The 19,297-nt window shown below is 50.3% G+C and overlaps 2 protein-coding genes across 14 annotated transcripts in view; both read right to left on the bottom strand.

Annotated features, from left to right (window-relative positions):
* Positions 1-14,359, bottom strand: part of MTA1 (metastasis associated 1) — a 71,524-nt gene extending 57,165 nt beyond the window's left edge. For 2 of the 4 annotated variants that reach the window (XM_031595739.2, XM_031595741.2), the window contains exons 1-3: positions 14,131-14,358; positions 3,836-3,903; positions 1,403-1,496 (exon numbers count right to left, since the gene is read on the bottom strand). In XM_031595739.2, the coding sequence (XP_031451599.1) occupies positions 1,403-1,496; positions 3,836-3,903; positions 14,131-14,158 (190 nt within the window). In that variant the 5' untranslated portion in view covers positions 14,159-14,358. Of the gene's footprint in view, positions 1-1,402; positions 1,497-3,835; positions 3,904-14,130 lie in introns of all 4 variants that reach the window. The other 2 variants (XM_031595742.2, XM_031595740.2) reach the window with 2 other exon arrangements.
* A 922-nt stretch (positions 14,360-15,281) lies between these two features.
* The window catches only part of PACS2 (phosphofurin acidic cluster sorting protein 2), a 67,105-nt gene continuing 63,089 nt past the window's right edge, over positions 15,282-19,297 (bottom strand). For all 10 annotated transcript variants that reach the window (XM_031595732.2, XM_031595733.2, XM_031595738.2 and 7 more), the window contains one exon: positions 15,282-18,818. In XM_031595732.2, coding sequence (XP_031451592.2) covers positions 18,700-18,818 — 119 coding nt within the window. In that variant the 3' untranslated portion in view covers positions 15,282-18,699. The remainder of the gene's footprint in view (positions 18,819-19,297) is intronic.

The raw sequence follows: 19,297 nt of genomic DNA, 5'->3' as shown, positions 1-19,297 counted from the left end.
TATTTACAATCACAATCAATTTATTAACTGTGCCTGCTTACATCCTCCCCACGCTTTCAGCATGTTTGCTTTGGCACCATTTTAATTAATGCTGCTTCCATTAACTAGCAAGGATGAGATGGGAGGGATGCTGAGCTGGCAGAGGAAGGTGTAATGAATGTAAATCTAACCCTCACTGGCAACTACAGAGGAAGCAAACAGGTTGCAAGGACTCTAAATAATGTGCCATATCACACATCATGTGATACATTGCACTGTTTCTTTCCTACAGATGGGATGAATACTCCTTTTGAAAGCTGAGGAATGCACCATGCTCTTCCCTTCCCAAGTTCAGAATGCACACGTCTACAGCACTTCTGTTACTTCTTTTGTTGTTGTTGATTTGTTTTTGAACTGAATGTCCTTGCAGCCCTTACAGGTTTACATGGGCAAACATATGAACTATACACACAACTATTTTTGTATGCACATGTCAGTATTCTCAAACTGCTTCCATAATAGAAGAGTTGTGACACTAAGTTTTTGTTTAGAAAGAAACTTCCATCTCTGCTCAGCTGTCTCACATGTCCCATCTTGAGAGAGTACATGGCAGCAGAAATTAACACAATGCTCTGTAAAATAATAGAATCAATGCATACAAGAAAAGGGGCCAAGCTAGGGTAGCAGGAACAATCCTCTGAACTGTATTAAGTATCATGACATTCCTTATTTATTTTCAAAAAAGCAGAAATTATAGATAGTACTTAAAAAAAAAAAAAAGTTTTAAATGTTCAAATCTCAAGCCTAGACATTGTTCTTTTCCTAACAAAAGGAGCTGAGCTATCCAAAATAGAGATAGAATGTCCTAAAATCCAGTGCTTTAAAATCTATTTACTCAGCACGTTCAGAGGAAATCTATGTCAACTCAAATATATATATATGACTAACATTGAAATTCAAAGACAACAACTGCTAGCCAAGTTTCAAGTTGGCCACATTTCAAAAGTTGATATCCAATGATCAGGCTATTTGACTTACTCTTTAAAGCAAAGTGGGTTTTTGTTATTGTTGTTTTGCTTTACAAACAGCGCCTGGAGAAGTAATACAAGAAAGAATATTTTCTCTCGCATTTCAGAAGTTAGGAAATCCACTTTCAGGAAGCCAACAAGATGCCTTTATTCAGTACCAACTGATTTTACTCAGGAACTTATGTTCCCCCACCATGACAACCAAGCGGTACCTAATCAAGGTTTTAAGGAAGTATGGCAGGGAAAAAAAAAAGTCAGCCAAACCAGCAATGCAATTTGCTAAAGGAGAATACAGAGGGATTACATTTTAAAATAACAATATTTATAACTGCAACAAAATTCTACCCAAGTTTGGAAATTTTGCACACAAGCAACATGAACACAAACAAGCTTACTTGCATGTTTATCTGCCAATACAATAAGTGTACTTGAAATGTCTCTTCTTCTGTAGAAACACACCACCTTTGCTTCCACGTTTCCATTGGCGGTCTGAAAAAGAAAAAAAAATGAACACAATTCAAAACCTGAACTGCGTGCACTGAACTAGAACACTTCAGAAACTGTCAGGAATTTTGCCACAAGGGCTGCATAGGATCACCGTTCAGCACCGTTCAGCTGGGCAGCCTATCTGAAACACTCTCTCCAGAGTGATACATTCTAGAGTAGGGAAGTGGGGACGACCCTTCACTCCTAACCATTTCTGCAGGATTGCCATTTTAAGCAAACAGAGGTTTTTCAAGGGGTGACAAATCACTTACCTGCAGTTACAGCACACCACATGGCTGCTTTTCAGGTGCAATGCCTGCATTTAGCAGAATGAGAAAGTATTTTTAAAATCCTAACAAGATTCACTGTGAAACACTACAACAGAATTGAGGTTTAGGCTGTTGTCCAAACTCAGCAGGACAGCAGAAAAGCAAAAAAGAACCCAGTCGTTACTGCTCTCACAAAATGACTTCCCTACGTTTCCTTTCCCTGTCAGGGCTGCTGAGATAAAGAATGACCACCACTATCTTTCCAAAAGGAGAACAAAGGAAGCTGCATCCTGCAACAGACTGTACACCAGTAACAGTATACAAAGAAGTACAAATGTTGGAATGATTTGGGATTTTTTCTTTTAAACTCTAAAAACAAGATAGGTGATGATTTTCTCGTAAGATGATAGCTGCTGAACTGTGGAACCAGCTGTAGGCAAACTCTAAAGGAAGCACACCTACTGATTTGTACCAGACCCAGCCAACCTATTGTTTCTAAAATAAACCAATAATGAAAATGCAACGTAAAAGAGTTGTATCCTGCTACCGAGGAGTCCTTGAAAACCAGAATGATGGCACACAGATAAGAAACTAGAAGACTGAGATATGAATTCCCTGCTGGAAGCCTCCAAAAAAAAAAAAAAAAGACAGTGGACCTGTAATCTGTCCACAAGGAAACAAAAAGCAGAACTGAAATACACGCTTGCTGCTAACATGCAAATAGAGGAAAAGGTTGCTCTCTTATTATAAAAGACATACAAACAAGAAAAAAAGATGACAGAGAATATATATATACATATATGCATATTTCCACTCACATCCTACCAGTTTTTGGTGCAGAGCACATAGAATTTCTGATAAATAAACCAGAACTTTTAAATTGTGATGAAATGCAAATGCAGGAGTCATCTTGTAGCTGTGTGTTAACAAGGTAGAATCAGCCATTTCAGTGAGTCACCCAGGTTTTGTTGACACTCAGTGAAAACAACAACTCAAGTAGTATTCATTTCAACCTGGAACACCCAAGCCAAAGAGCAGGTCAGAGAAACCACAACTCAGGAAAGAGTTGCACCAAGATGAGAGATCCAGGCTGAAAGTACCACACGTTTTTTGTCAAATCTGGGGTGAGAGAGGTAAAAAGAGAGAGGAAAAGAAAAGAGACAAAAGGATATGAGGGGGCACAAGAAACCCCTGCACACTTTCCTACAAAGTGGGAACAAATCTGCATCCAGAAATAGGGAATACAGCCCGTACTGGTAGCACACTGCTATGGATCCATGGGGAACGTGTTAAGGAAGTTCCTATTACTTCCTTAATGGAAAACAATCTACAATGAAAAGAAGGATGCTTCAAACTTCAGTTTCTTTGTCATGTTGATGCATTTTCTCTTCCAAATAACTGTTTTAGGAAGGCGTGTTTTCCCATCACTGATGAAGAAAATGCCTTATTTTTGGTCAATTAATTCAATTTCACCACCAAAACAGCAACATTACATTCCTGTAAAACACACACTGGTATTAAGCCTCAAAAAGGCACGTTTTGGTCACACTTAGTGCCTTCAGCACAGAACTTCCACCTCAGATAGATAAGTAAAATTTCAGCATCAAAGACTTCTAGAGGGCTTCTCACACACAACCTATCACACCTGCTTTCTAGATCCAATGGAATCAGGCAAATAAAACAACACCTTGGCCCAAAGGATGAATAAAGAAGACAAAGGAAGCAGATAATGGCTTCTTGTTGAGTGAGTTCCCTTCAAGAAATATCAAATGAGGAAGCACTCCATTCTCTGTCCAAGCTGTTACTTATTATGTAGCACATTATCATGGCACACAGGGGAAGAAGGGCTGGAACCCACGGGTGGGTACAATCACCTTGAGAACGACCTACAGCTGATGCTCTGTCCTTTCCCATCAAGGGAGAACAATCTCAGCATCTGAAAGCATCCCAGAGAATGATCACAACAGAAGTATTTTTAAGTTACTAATTACCAGAGATTTATTTTGACTTTAAACAAATCAAACAATCATCAGTTCAATTAACATCACAGATTCAATGACAGAGGTCGTTTACCTTATTGAGTTCTTCTATTCTTCGTATCAAATACGGGTTACTCGATGAATTTTCAAAGTAGACGTAATCTGACAAAAAGAAGAAAGATTCTTTAAAATATGAGCTGCTAAAAAATAAACGAAACCCCCACGGATTGAGCTGTTAAAGACACCACATCAAGCTCATTTCTTGACACAAGCAAAAGGTTCCCACTAAGTCCCTGATTTTGAGCACAGAAATACAAAATCCATGCACTGGTGCAAGCTGAAAGTCAGAAACTGCTTTTCCAAAGAAATGGAGCTCTACTGCCTGCCTTTATAACGACCAACTTCTTTCTTCCTCCTATCAGACCACTTCACTTGGATCACACTGATTTTTTACTCACTTCCCCCTCTTTCTCACCATCACTGCTACCCCTCCTCCTCCACCCCAGCTCAGCTGTACTGCCCTGCTCAATTCATACAACTGCTCCATTCTCTCTCAGCTCTTCCTCTCCTTTCTGTTCTTTACACCTATATTACCCCAGAATAACCTCGACAGAACTCGGTACAGTAAGCCACACGGGTCAGTAATGCTTAGAGTTCCAAGCAGGAGAAACATTTGAATTAGCAAGGCAGTGCTTTCAAGAAATAAAAAATAAAAACCATATGCACCAAGTGAACAGCTCGGTATTGCCAAGCTCCAAGCCTGAACACTCCTTTTTACAGACAGAGAAGCTCAAGGGCCCTGAATGGTGCGGGGCTGCAGAAGCAGCCACCAGCCTGGGCCAAGGAAGCGAGGCGCGGGCTCAGCTCAGCTCAGCTCCCCGCAGCAGCCACCCTTGCAGCCCTGCCTGCTGCAGCTCTCCCATGCATCCACATCTAAGAAGATTCCTTCAAAGATAACACCAGCAAATTTCAGACCATTTCCCCTCAGATGTCTCAGCATTTGGCACAAAACACCCACAGCCCCCGGGCTTGACTCAGGTAATCCGCTAAAAGGAACGTATCAGCAAGACGTGCCACTGCTAAGTGGGTGCTTGGCCACGCCGGCCTTTTGCAAAGGGAGACAACTGCTTAAGCTGTTAGCTTCTATCTTTCTAAAATGCAAAGCAATGGCAGCGTTCCGCTGCCTCCAGGGGCACATAGGCCAGCCAGCACAGAGAGAGGATGGGGACAGAGACAGAATTAACAAGCCTCTACATAGCAGGAAGAGGCTTGCATTTCGAGCCCTACCACAGAACAGGAAAGAAAGAGTACATTGGGAAAAAAAAAAAAAAGGAAAGTCTAGGAACAGAAAAGTCGGTAACAGTGGCTGATAAAGAGCAAAGCAACATGTGACTGCCATTAGCAGCATCACTCTTTTGTGGCATGGAATGCTCCGTACTGGGCTGAAGCAATGACTGAGGAGCAGGGCAGCAGCACAAGTAAGCAGTAAGGAAGGACCCTCACAGCTAGCATCAACTCAACACTTACATCCCTAAAACTACTCCAAAAGACTATCGTTTTTCTCAAGATGGGATCATACGCAACGTACTGAAAGGCAACGTTATTACACAGATACTGGACTGCCAAGCTAGGATACGACCTAGAGACCACAGAAGCTGGAAATATTCCGCAAAGCCAGCAGAACAATCATTCTGAATTAGCAATAAATGTAACAGACTTTATGCTCACACCTGCTTGTAAGACATGGCTACAAAGTCATTTGCCTCGTGCCCTCTTCGTGTCTGCTGCTAAGTCTGCACGGGTCCAAGGAGAAGAAAATGAGGGGGTACTGCAAAAGAACACACGCTGTCTAGAGGTCATACATTTATAAGATTAGCTGTGTCTGAGCTACCTAATAACCTTACAGGCTTTTAGGTGATCAAGTTGCAAAAATGCCCAAAAGTATTTTTATCCTTCCCAGCTCGCGTTAGCCTTGGAGGCTCCGTGTGCTTTGTGAGGACAGGCCTTGCCAAGCATTCCCTGCAGGAGAACCAGGGAGGCCGCAGTCAATTTCAGGCCAGTTTCTTTAGGTAAGCTCCAGTTCTCCAATGTATTTGGCAGGCTGGGCCTGAAGCTGTCAATCACTTTGCATTTTGGGTAGCACAACCCGTTGAGGTGCCCGTTTGTGTGGCAGAGGCTGGGGAAGCCAAGCTGCTGGCAGCAGCCCCGCAGCAGCAGGGCCACTCTGCTTCTGGCTGCTGCCTCAGCCTCCTCTTGCTGAGCCATCACCCGAGGAAACGTTTGGTTACAGAACAGATACAGTTTCAAAAGTGAAAGCCTTACAGCACAGTGCTGTCATTACAGGAAGCACAAAGCTGAAAGACCTGTTTGTGCTGTGGAAAGGATTAGGAGACCCAACGCACCCAGCAGCGTGCAGGAACCAGCTGACTTACAGCAAATTACAAGTTACTCCTATAGAAAACCTTCATCAACAATGCAGTTTTCCAATTAACTAAATGCTTGTTTCTCCCACCTGAGCAGCCCTCACCACGGCAAGCTGCTTCTCCCCTCCTGGAGGGCGTGCAGGTGATGTGACAAGGGTGTCTGTGCAGTCCTGAGCCTGTAGGGATTCACTGGGAAGACAACATCCTCAGCACTAAACACGCCAGCTTATCACCCCTGTGCCAAGCGTGCTGGTGTGAACAAGCGTGCAGCCCCTCCTGATCCTATCTGCTCTGATAATATACTGCAAAACACCTAAAAATGACTTTGAAGATGTGTGCATACAAGGATATGTCGTATGCTCGGCTCAGCTTCCCCTTCTCCAAGAAAAACCACGACTTAAAAGAAGGCTGAAGCTGCCCAGGACACGAGGCAGGATACGAGCAAGGGAAGGGCAGCTGGGCTTCGTTCTGTAAAATCAAGGCTCTACACCACCACAATCAAATTCCGAGCACGCATCCCTCTACACACACATGCAGAAGCAGCTCAAGATTGCTTTGTACTCAAGGAAGCTGAGCCTCACGTATTCACAAGGCATGGCAGAAGTCCACGTTCTCAGTTTCACACTAACTTCTCCTCTGTTGCCAGCAATAGAACAGAGCACGATGCCGCTCCAGCCTCCAGCAGTGAGAAGAAAACGTGGCTAATTCACCAATGCTGAAGTACATGTTGCCAAGGCCTCACAAAACATGCACCTGTACAAAGATGGGCAGAAGCTAAGAAGCAGTGCAAACAAAAAGGCTGTGCCTATGCATTAACACAGAGCCAAGGCGGTTCATCTGCCCCAGGTTTACTAACTCATCTCCTTCTTGTGCTTCAGCTCTCATTTCTGGTGGTGGGTGCCTTGGAGAAGGTGATCAAAGCCACGAGTATCAGGAGCAGGCTTTTATCTCCCAAACTATAGAGTGCTCAAGAAGCAAGGATGATGTACACTCCCATGTGGTAAACAAGGCATTTTGTGTTAAATTTCCTTCAAAACACGCAGAATTTGGCTGCAGGGGCAGCCAAACTAACTCACTTACTGGAGATGAAAGCCACACCTCAGTCTTACTTACCTGCTGCCAAAGATCCAGAGTCACTACTCCCAAAGCATAACCTGTGGCAAGGTCCATGCAACAGCCCCATACATCATGCACAGCCTGATGGAAAAAGCCAATAGCAGCCTTCCTCACTCACAGATACTGAATATCAACCAACCAAACCAGTCACTCGGAAGGACCTGTAATGGTTATGGACAAAAGTGAAGTGTCCCCTTCTGAGCTCCTGGCTCATGGTGAGAAGTGTTCCCTACCCTGCTGGAGCAGAATGTATCTAAGTTAAGGACACACAACTTGCTTGGACAAACAGACAGCTGCTTTAACTCCAAAGGGATTTGGAACCTCCCAAAGGTCTTCTGTTCTTTGTTCTCTGTCATGTCAAAGAAGGAGGGGGGAGAAAATTCCCATCATATCTTTTCTCCTTTTTTTGTCCCATCCTCAGTGAAATGAGGTTTATGCAGCCCCATTAGCCATGCATTAGTTCTTCCCTCCCATGTGTTAAATCTCAAACATTTTGCAGAGGAACAGAAGTCTCAAAGATAATTAAGTTCTGATCATGGATGCCTATCTTAAAAACGGAGATACTAAACGCTACAAGATAAGTGAGCAAGGTGAGACAGACACTCAGAGGCACTAAATGGCTCCCAGTGCAGAGGCAATTAATACTAGGTTTTAAGCAACTCCCCAGAGGCTCCACAGCATGAGTGGGAGTTATCAAAGCACCTGCTTCCTTCTGTGCCCCCCAACACCTCTGCTGTCACCGCAGGTCCTGGCCTCGATCAGCTTCCAATTGATTTGCTGTAGGCAAGTATATTCCTCAAAGTTTGCTGTCTCTGCCCAAGGAAGCAGCAAGTATTCTGCTAGCAGCAGCAATCCAGAGACTCGGGGTCATGGCTGTGGGCAAAGCACAGGGCTCCTACCATGTCTTTCCCAGCTGAAGAGCAAAATGACAAAGGGATGAGAGTAGAAGAAGGGGAAGAACCACTTCAGATTAAATACACACTGTACAGAAACTCAACACTATTAGTCCTGCACAGAACTGCTTGCTGTTTTCAACACAAGGCAGATCTGTGGAAAAACGACAGGACAGCCACCTGCTGCAGCAGTGAGAAGAGGCTGGGGTGTCAGTGGGACCTCATGGGGCACCTCGATAAGAACTGCAGCGCATCCAGGTAACTGCAGCTTGAGGGGCTGGCACCAGGGCAAGGGAGGGAGACTGTGTGCAAACAGGACTTAAAAGCGAGCCTGTGAGAGCACGGGACATGAAATACAACTTCTAGAGTACCTCCCTGAGGGTAAAGAAGCAATTCTGCTCTTAGAAATCAGTGTTTCGTGGCAGCACGACAACACCCATCCCAATACCCCAGCTGTACCTGAGGCACACCTCCACCCAGCACCAACCCGCTAGGTGCAACCAGCCAGCGCCCTGCAGGAGGGAAGCACGCTGCACACTCCTGGCAAACCACTTCCTTGCTTTACATCAGATATGTAAGCATGATTTGAAGTCCCCTGGACACAAAGCCTGTTCTGTATTACCTCTTCCAGCACTTCAGTTCCCAAGCACGTAGCTAGACAAACATTTTCTCCGTTAGCAAAGTTGTGAGCCTACGTAACTCCAGTTGTGCCAGCAGACCTTTATGTGGGCTGGTCTTTAGCACTGCCACAGCATGACAGTACATAGCTGCAGGAGCAGGGTTCCTGTGCCAGGTCACACACAGCACGGATCCAGTACAAAATGCTACCACAGCCTGGCAGATGTTTCTTCAAACAAGAGCGCCAGAGGCAGGAGAAGCCTACATTTTGTCTTGCTTGCACCTGAAAGCTGCCAGCTAACTTCTCCTTATTGAAGTTAACCTTGTACAGCAATGACGAGTCACAACTACCTCAGGAACACCCCTCCTTGCTAAAGACAAACCCCATCTGTTGAGTCAGGCCAGGTCTCATCTGCTCCAGAGTTCCTACATAAATACAGCACTTTCCTTGGAGGTATGCAGCTGCTTTTGTGAGGCAAAGCAAGTAAATCAGAAGTGATTAGGCTCTTCTCTTTACATGCTGAATTCTTTGTTGAGATACAAGTGGCTTCAATGTACCTCGGGGCACTAAATCAAGCGGGATCCATTAAGAATCTTCCCTTGAAAGACAAACGTGGCACAAATGAAGAGCTGTGGCATCCACCGAAGCTTCTCATCTTCAGCCTTATTGTCTGTTTGGTGAAACGTGTGGAAAGAAAAAGGCTGCCAGAAATATTCAGAGCTTATTTTGTCACGCTGAACATCCAGCACTGGTTGTGAGGATCCTGCAAACTGCCACACTGCGTATCCTACAGGACAACATAAGCAACTCGCTATCTGCAGCTGGGAGTAAATTGCATTTTTCATCTAAGAACAAGGATTTGATTCCTTTTGAACCTCTAGAAATAAGTTTGCGGTGTTTTTCATGTGAAAGTCTCCTCAATGCCTTTTCCTACTGAAGCACTTTCTTACGCATTAAACAGTTACAGTGGAAGCTCATTAGTTCTTGTTAACAACACAGTCCAACAGACCAAATTTGGTTTCACAAGTTAAGAGCAGGAATCAAATGGGACTTGAAAACACGCTTTGAAGCAGGGCTTCTTTGCATGTGAGCACTGCAGCAGCCATCTCCGACACATGGGAGACCCGGAGCTGCTTTATCTCACAGGAACACCTTTCTCAGCTGTTCCAGTTACCTGACTTCCAGCAGAAGCTCAGGCAACACCACTAGAAGGCTGGCTCAGCTTCCTGCTGGGGGATGTAAGGAACACCAACTTCACAATGCAATAAAAGATCCCGGTGCTGAAGCAACACCGATGTAACAGATCACTTCTTGTCAGAAGATGAGCAGAAGCAAATGGAGGTGATGTCCTGCACTGTCCCAGCTGGGGCAGGGAGCAGCAAGGCGTGCTAGCTCAGCAGCAGCCAGCAGCCTGCTCCCACCCCACTCTGCCCAGTGACTGCAGTCTTGCAACCAGCAGAGCTGCACAGAGGAAAGCATGCTGCAGGTCTGGCCACAGCACTGCCACTGCATGCACCTATCTCATAGTTCAGTCTGTATTAGGCAGAGCAAGGAAGGCTGGAAAACACAAGACCTCACATTTCTGCAACGTGATCAGTGAGAAAGTGCCTTGTATTTGCTAGGATTGCTGACCGTATGAACCAGTTAGAAAGCTGCAAGAACTGACTCTGATTTTTATTATATTCACTGGTTATTTAATACCTCTGAACCACCAAACCCACTCTCAGATCAAGTTACCTTCAAACTTCAGCTTACTGTTAGTAAAGCAAAAAAAACCCCAAACCCAAAAAAGACAGCTCGCCCCTCATAAGGAATACAGAGCAGTGGAGTGGTGCTTCCATTAACCCCTCCTGCCATCCATAATATCTACACACTGATAATAAAGGAACAGGAGAGGGGTTTACACGTGTGCCTTCGTTAGTTTATCTGGATTACATGCTTCAGGTCTGGGCTCAACAACATGCTTCTGTGCAAGTTTTCTTCATGGCTCTGCACCTCTGCTCTCTACCAGGAAAAGACAGAAAGTTATTACTGACATCACGATGGTATCAGGAGGACCAAATCAGTCACCTGGCAGCAGCTCCAAGCAGCACTATGAGTGCCACAAACCATGAGCTGGAGTGTGGATGCCACGAGCCTGGATGCCAGGCTGTAAGAGCATGGGGACAGGCCAAACCTGGTCCCCAGGGATGCATTACTGACACCCTACAATAACAGGATGGTGACGTCATGCTACCACTCTTGAAAACTTTGGGGATGGTTACACTGATACAAGAGATGCACACGCAGCAGACAGCCACTCTGGCACCAGGTGGGATTGGACAGCAGCACCAAAGAGCTGGTGGAGCTCCGTCAGCAGGCAGAACTCTGGTTCCCGCACCAGGCACCGAAGGGCCATAGTCTCACTTACACATGCTGGCCACATCTAACACACTGAGACGTGCCTGACTCACCTCCAGTTGTGAACATGCCATTCAAGCACACCTTACGTACACTGCAGACTCAACAGTCTCAATAATTTTGCGGCGTAGCACACTCCCAAGCAAGAGGGTAACTCTTAAACGTCAAGAATATATAAAAAGCTTCTCATCTAAAGGCGTAAATTGATGCCTGCCTCAGCAGAAGGGCTGGCTTCAGTAGCTCTGCTCCCCCTGCCCGTCCCCTTGTTCCCAGCCCTCCCACTGCGCCCATTCAGCTGTTCACACAGTCCCACAGGGAGCTGCACCGGGTGCCTGATTCAGATTAAAAATAATCCAGGAAAATCACATCGGGAGAGGAGGAGGAAAGGTGGAAGGATTTCAGTTCCTCCAATCAGTGCAAGATGGAAATGCAAAAAAAAACCCAAAAAACCTGTCGTTGTGCTGCACCAAGGGAATAATACAGCAGCATAAAGCTGCAGCGGGGCTCTGTCAGTTTACAGCAGTACTGGAGTTCAGCAGTGCTGCAGCTGAACTCCTGGGGAAGGCACAGAGCAGAAGTGGAGAAGCTCGCTGACCTGCTCACCTCCGAGCAGCAGACAGCAGCTCCTGCAAGGGGAGGCTATGCAAACAGCTGCCGACTGCATGCTTCACGCTGGCATCTGTCAGAGAAGCACAGTCCACCTATTGGATCACAAAAGCAAAAGCCCACAGCGTTTCACAACCAGGCCAAAAGTGATCAGCGCACACTTCCAGGAGTATTATTGATCTACATCACACAGGCTGCTGCTGGCAGCTGTCGGGTCTGCAGTTCACACACGCGACTCGTAACCACAAGGCCAACAGCGGATTATCTCTTGGATGTTCTTCCTGCAATGGGAAGTATACGAAGCAGCAACCGTGCACAAATCCGTCAGGGATTTAATCCTGCCCTGGAGTGCACACGCAACTTCAGCACGCAGCCATTCACAGGAGCCACCAGCACCAGAGGTCAGCAGCAATCCAGCAATGCAACCTCCTGGCTCAGGATGGGGTCGCCGCACAGAAATGGCCGCATCCATCCACACGTGGGGCTCGGCAGCACACCCAAGCAAGGCTTCATCCATAAGCACAATACCCCAGCACAGGAACTGGCTACCAGCCAGCTCCTCGTCCTCTGCCTGCGGAGGTTATGGAGCAAAGCCTGGACACCAATCCCAAGCACACAGAGGTGACTGACACCAGCCTACAGCATGGGCAAATTGCGCCCGAGCAACGGGACTCCCTGCAGTGAAGGCTGGCTGCACAGGGAGTGCAATCAGCAGCACAACCCTCGGCTGGCTGCCACTAACAGCATCCATCTGATGGACACAGGGAAAAGCTTCCTGGTGACGTGAATGCACTCACTCTCTGGACATTTGGGGAACTGTGAGAAACGTGGCACATGCTGGAGGGCAGGGCTGCTACTCCTATCTGGAGAAACTTCAACAGGCCGGGAAAAGGGATGTCAAGAGCCTCACAAAGTTCACCTAAGGCCAAGGGAACCCTGCACCTGGTGTGGGTGACCGCCTGCAGGAGCACAGGCTGACTACGTAGCGGCTCTGCAGAAAGACACCTGGAAAAACAACTGCCCAAGTGCCACTATGCACTCTCACAGCAGAGCAGGCCAGCAGCACTCACCATGGCCTCAGCAGTGCAGCCAGACCACGGGAGGCTGGGTTCTGCCTGCTGCTCAGTACTGGCAACACCCCAACAGCTGCACAGGGTTCCCCAGCACAAGGATGGGTTCGTATGCTGTAAGCACGGTCCAGCACTAGGCCGGGCCCAAATAAAGGACACCATCCCAGCATCATCATCCATAGCAATGTTCAGGGCGGGCTGCGCTTACCCTACACACTCTGCAATGAGCTGGCTTGCAGCAGCAAGTGGCCTACAGATCTCCAGCACAGGCCCCATCCCATATGAGGGCACAGACCAAGCAAGATACGTGCCCATACAGCACTCAGGACTCACTCGCACGACTTTAAACGCTAAACCACGATTCCCTTTGCCACTCAGAGCAGCAGCCCAGCCGTAAGTTTGCACCGCTCATCTCCAACCCTCCTCTCTCAGCTGCTCCTCACGCACCACCGGGGCAGCGCAGGAAGCAGAGGCAGGCCGGCGCAGAGGCACAGCTCGCCGTCTGTAAACCAACACCGCCGGGAAGCGGCACGCTGCGACAAAGGAGGCGACGTATTTCGGGGCACGGAGCGAGGACGGGCCGAAAAGGCAGAGGGAACGGAAAGCGGCGGCGGATGGCGAGCGGCCGGGCGGGACGGATCGGAAACCTTCGCTGTATTTTTTCCCCCCTCGCTCACTTTAGCGCGGTTTTCACAACCGGGCCGCCCGTGCGAGGAGACGCGGGGAGAAGGAAGGAAGTTCCGCACAACAGTTCTGGCAGAGGAAAATGGCTGAGCGCAAATCCACGCCAGCCCACCTCGCCGTTCGTACCGAGTCACGCCGCACGCCGGACCCCGCCGCCTCTCCTTTCTCTCCCCGTGAGTTAAAACAAAGGACGAGCGGCCCGGGGGGCGCCGTGCCGGGCCGGCAGCACGGGAGGGGCCGCGATCAGCCCGACCCGCGGCCCGGCAGCCCTGCGCGGCCCCATCCCCGCGCGGCCCTTCCCGGCCGGGCCCCCACCTCCGCCCGCTCCACCCGGGGCCGCCCCCCGCGGCCTCCCCGCGCCGCCCCTTCACCCCGCTTCACCCCGCCGCCATCCTCGCGGCCGACTCCCCCCCCCCCTCAGTCCCCCCCTCCGGGCCCCCCCATCCCCGCCACCCCCGCGCCGTCCCCCCCCGCTGCCGCCCCCGCTCGCGGCCTAACCCCGCCGCCCCGCCCCGGGCCTCGCCTCGCCCCGCCGGGCCCGCAACAGCCGCCCGCACGCGGCCGGGCCGCCCGCCTACCTCCCACCCGGTACATGTTGGCGGCCATGCCCGGGACGCGGCCGGGTGCGGGGCGCGGGCCGCTCCCGCCGCCTCCTCCTCCTCCTTCTCCTCCTCCAGGTGCCGGATCCGCTGGAAAATGGAGGCTGAAACGGCCGGGCGGGGGAGGGGAGCGGGGGAATTAAAGGGGCCGCGCCGGCTGCCGCCCGGCCGCTGGAGGAAGGCGGGAGGGCGGCGGGCGGAAGGCGGGGCGGCGGCGGGACGGGAGCGGCGGGAGGGAGGGGAGGAAGGAGGCGGCCGCCCCGGAGCGCCGCGTGGGGCGGAGAGCGCCGCGCCCGGCCTGGGGGAGCCGAGCGGGGACGGGCGGAGCGCCGCGCCTCACGGGCGGCTCTGCGTGGCCGTGCGCGGGGCGGCGCTCAGCGTGCGTGGCTCCGCGTGCGGCGGGACAGCGGGACGGACGGGCGCCCACGAAGCGCACCGCGGGCCGGTCTTCCCGGGTGCCGAATTGGGTTTTTATCGGCGGAATCTCGGCGGATCGCGGGCGCCCCGTCTCACGGCGCCCGGACGCGAGAGCACGGCCGCGGCCCCGGCGTTACGCGGCGCGGGGCTGAGCCTCGTCCGGCCCCCGCTCGCTGCAGCGGGAGGAAGGGTCGGGGACCGCGGGGTAGAGAGCGCAGGAAAAAGCCGTGCTGGGCTGTCAGCGCAGCCCGATTTCCTGCAGTTGAGGCCCCGTGGGAGCCGGCGGGCATCTCCCTGGAAGGCACGTCAGCGTTCCTCGTCCCACGGAATCACAGAATGGGCAGGATTGAAAGGGACCTCAAGGATCACGAGTCTCCAACCCCCTGCCACATGCAGGGCCACCAACCTTCCCACCTAACGCTAGACCAGGCTGCCCAGGGCCCCATCCAATCTGGCCTCGCCAAGCCCCGTTAGCCCACTCCCAGCCCGCAGCCAGCTCAGCGCCTGCCAGCCCTGTATCCCTGTATCCCCCCCGTGCTGGCTGTGGCACCCAGCGGCTCTTCCTGCAGGAGACAACCGCCCAAGGTGCCAAACGGCCCCTGCTGACAGATGACTCCAGGGGCGGGTATGTGCTTTCATGTCCAGTTTTATTAGTGTTGCATTAGTACCATAAAATAGTTGACGAGGTCGAGCACGTTGCGGTTTGTTCAAAAAAAAAAAAAAAAAAAAAAAAGAGCTATTTACATTTAATCTGTCTTCATAAAAAAAAAAAAAAAGAAACAACTGAGAACCCAAACAATACAACAATGAAACAGATGGACAACTCAGGAATCTACAAGTGGTAACGTCCCCTCTCGTGCTGCGGCCCAGGCAGGGCTGACAGCACAGCACACAGCATCCACAGTGCTTCCCCACCACCGCGGCACGCAGCTGGGCAGACAATGCCCTGCAGTGCTGAGCAGGTGACTGCAGAGCAGTGTTTTTCCCTATGGAAATCAAGGACCTGCTGATTGGGGATGGAGGCATTGCACCCATTGTTGCTCCAGGATCCCCACCTCCGCCCATCCAGCAGCAGCCATCAGCTTAGCTCCTCTCAACAGGATCTTCCTTTCAAGCTTTGAGCCACAATGTGCAATGCCCCGAGTCCTGGCTCTGCACTGCTCCCTCCGTGCCTGTTGCTGGTGAGAAAGGACCAGGGGGAGCCTTCCTGTGTGAGCTGCTTCCCACTGCAGCTGAGGAAACTCACAGGGCCTTTGCTAAAGTAAAGGGCCATTGCTGCCAGGTAAAGAACAGGCCGGTGGGTTTTGGCCAAACAATGACTGCATGCTGACAGCACATCTCCTCCAGCCCCCAGCAAACCTCCACCTGTGCTGGATTAAGTCACAAACACATGCCAGCAACACGGCAAAGCCCAGCCGAGGAGACAGTGGCTGTCCCCAAGCTCATGGGTAATTAAGGACTCTGCAGCTACTGCTGAGATGGAAGTGATAACAATTTCTGTGGATGGCAGCTGCAGTGTGGAGCTGAAAAGCCACCCAAAACCCCATGTGTGCAGCAGGACAGGCGGCAGGTGACAGGCCCCAGGGCTGGGGACGAGCCACAAAACCCAAACCAAAGGACCAGCAAGCACAAGGTGCAACACGATGCCACAACACCTTCCATCTCTCGTCTGCTCACCAGTGCTGTAAAACTAGGTCAGTGCCACAACGAGCCCTCACCTCCAAGCAAGGTGGGAGCCCTTCTCCGAACAGTGTTACCATCTCCCTCCGGTGTTACCCGGTGAATTCAGGTGTACAAAGTTGCACCAAAACACAAACTAACATGAAATGCAACGAGTGCTTCTTTCACACGTATACACTCACACACACACACAGTAGAGCAGGGCAATGTACACGTGACAGGCAGGACCCAGCAATCCTGCACCAGCTACTGCCCGTTTCTTTACAGTAGGTTGAAACACACAGAGGAGCACAGCGTTCAGTCATTGCAGCAGGGCTGCCCGTCCCATGCCTGCCACAGAGCTGCCGGGCTGTGTGTGGTGCCCAGAGATGGAGCCCAACGCTCAGCTCCTGCCACAGCAGTGGGAGCCTCAAGGAAGAAATCTCACACTAATTTCCTTTGAAAGGGGTTTTTCGATTCAACAGCCTCAATACAATTTAAAAGAAAGAAAGAAAGAAAAAAAAAAGGGATGTGCTTATACACCATCTCCCACGCTGCTGCTGCTAGGCAACGCTACGCAGTCCTACAGCATCAGCTCAGGTCAGCCAAAACCACAGGAGTAGATGGACAAAGCGATGTGAGTTGAGCCCTGCCCCAGCTGTGCGCCGGCAGCTGAGAGGCAGTGCTGTGGGAAGGGGCAGCGGGAGCATGCACACAGCCTGCACAGCATCCTCCTCCCCTCTGGTCACCGGGAGGATTTCATTAAATCAAAGCCAGCAGAGCAGCCCAGCCCTGAGTTGCAGCAGGGACCACGCTCTCACCTTGCTCCCCGTCAGCCCACCAGCAGGGCAGAGCAGGACAACACAGGTTCTGCAAACCTTTCAGAGAAAAATACAACTGACTGAGCAGCCAAAGCTGGGAAAGGCTCTAAAGCATCCCTGTCCTCCAACAGCACATTCTGAAAACGCCAAGGTGTGCCAAACAAGCAAAAGCCAGGCCAAACAGAGCCCAGGCACAGGGCACCCAGCTGCCCAGAGATGAAGAACCCATCCAGCTTCATCCATTGCCCTGTCCCACCTGTAGTCTCCGCTGCAGCGCAGGACCACATCACACAGCAAAGCTCAGCCTGCAGCAATGCCCTACTGAGGACAGGATGCATCCCATAGAGAAATGAAGCAGGGAATACTCCCACAGCAGACAGATCAGCAGGACAACTTCCTACAGCTTGCAGGTGGTCACCTGCCCCCTGCAGCTCTGTTACAGCCTCACAGTCCCTACAAGGAGAGGTGCTGGGTGGCTCAGCTGGGCATGACAGCAGCACACCCAGGTGCAGACAGCACAGTCCGGGGCAGGACAAAGGCAGAGAAGATGAAGCAGCCCACACACACTATCTCACATACGCGGTGTGACAGATGGATGGGCAGGCAGCTGGACTTGCAGAGCACCTGGCTGGCTGCGGCTCCAGCCGCTACACCGGTGGATCACTTCACAGGCAACGGCTCATCTTCCTGGGTTTGGTAGTTTTATTTTTTTCTTTTTGGCAACTTGTTTTTTTTTTTTTCCTCTTGTTTTTTTTTTTTTTATTTATTTGTCTTTTTTCTTTTTTAAGAAAGCATTAAAAAAAATTTGCGGCTATTAAAAAAAAATCCTTTCCCCTTGGAGGCTGGACGAGGTTTTATTGACAAGTAAATAATTGGTGTGAGTATGTAAATAGCAGCGACCCCACTGACATGGTGTCCCTCAGCAGCACTGCAGGTGACTGGCTCGGTTTGGTCATTGTCACAGACCAGGGACAGCAGAGGTTCCTTACACCTTGTGTTTCCCCAGTTCCTGCTCCTGCCCAGCCTTCCTCAGGCAGCACTGAACGCAGACACCTGCCCAGCCCCAGGGCAGACCCCATGTAGCACAGGGCAAGTTCCTCTCTGCCCCTCTCTAGCTGTGCAAACCACCGGTTTGGTTTTCAAACCGGACAGCTGGACGCCCTGCAGACTCGCTGATCTCTCATCCTTTGGCAGCAGGAAGAAAGACTGGCCATCGGTTTTCCTAGAAATATGGAGAGGGAGGGGTCGAAACGCATCGTAACATGCAGGATCTTCTGCAAAATCCACGGCTCCCCCAGCCCACACACACCAATGAGGTCTCAGGTTAATAAGCAGTGCAGTTATTCAGCTATCTGCTCTGAAGTGGGAGGTGTTTGGGCAGGTGTTGCCTGCTCCTGCCAACTCCCCCACAGCTTTGTTGACAGCACATCTATATTTAAGACTGTTGTTGTTTTTTGCCTTTGTTTAAAGGGGTTTCCTTCCCTTGTAGTAAACTTAAGAGTTAATAGAAAAAAAGTAATTCAAAAGTAATCCAAGCACATCTGTAATTAATTCTGCAGGAGAGGGCAGAGCGATGCGAGTCGAGTTGGCACGCAGTTCCTGGCTCCTGGTGTGCAGTCCCTGGGATGGACAGAGATCCCTCCGAGTGTGGCTAGAAGTTAGATTTGGAGTGCCCAAATATGCAGATGGGAAAGTGCTTGACATGAGAGGACCACTGTGCTGCCAGTTGAAAGAACTTGACGTCGTTCCACTCCACTCCGTCGATCAGGACTACAGAGGAAGGTTTAAAAAAAAATAAAATAGGTGAGTTAGAAAACAGCAAGCGTAAGTGGTCAGCCAGAAACTGCTTTGCTAGAAAACTCCCTACAGTCAGCAGAGGGAGGCCTGGCTACATTCTGTGCTCAGGGTGTGAGCTGCACTGCTCAGCCAACCCACCACTGTCGCTACACATGGTGGAAGAGCAGACCAGTGATAAGGAGAGCAGCTCAGACTGCTGCTCCAGCAGCACTGACACTGGAGCTTCCCAGACTGCTGATTTCAGCTTCACCTGATCTGATCTCTCCAATTTCCCAAACACTCTCTACTTTCTTTTTTGAGCAAACATGCTCTTATGGAGACAGACACATCACACTTTTCACCAGGGGGTCTCTGCCTTTCCTGCAGAGGTGATGTTCTGCAACCACCCCCCACTCAGCAGTCTCACAGGGACTGGCCAGAATGAAGGAGGGTGACCTGAGAAAATTTCTCTT

This window comes from Phasianus colchicus, chromosome 9 (genome assembly GCF_987193195.1).
Source record: "Phasianus colchicus chromosome 9, bPhaCol1.hap1.1, whole genome shotgun sequence".
NCBI lineage: Eukaryota > Metazoa > Chordata > Aves > Galliformes > Phasianidae > Phasianus > Phasianus colchicus.
Note: the sequence above shows the minus strand (reverse complement) of the source record. Positions and strands in the feature narration are given on the sequence as shown.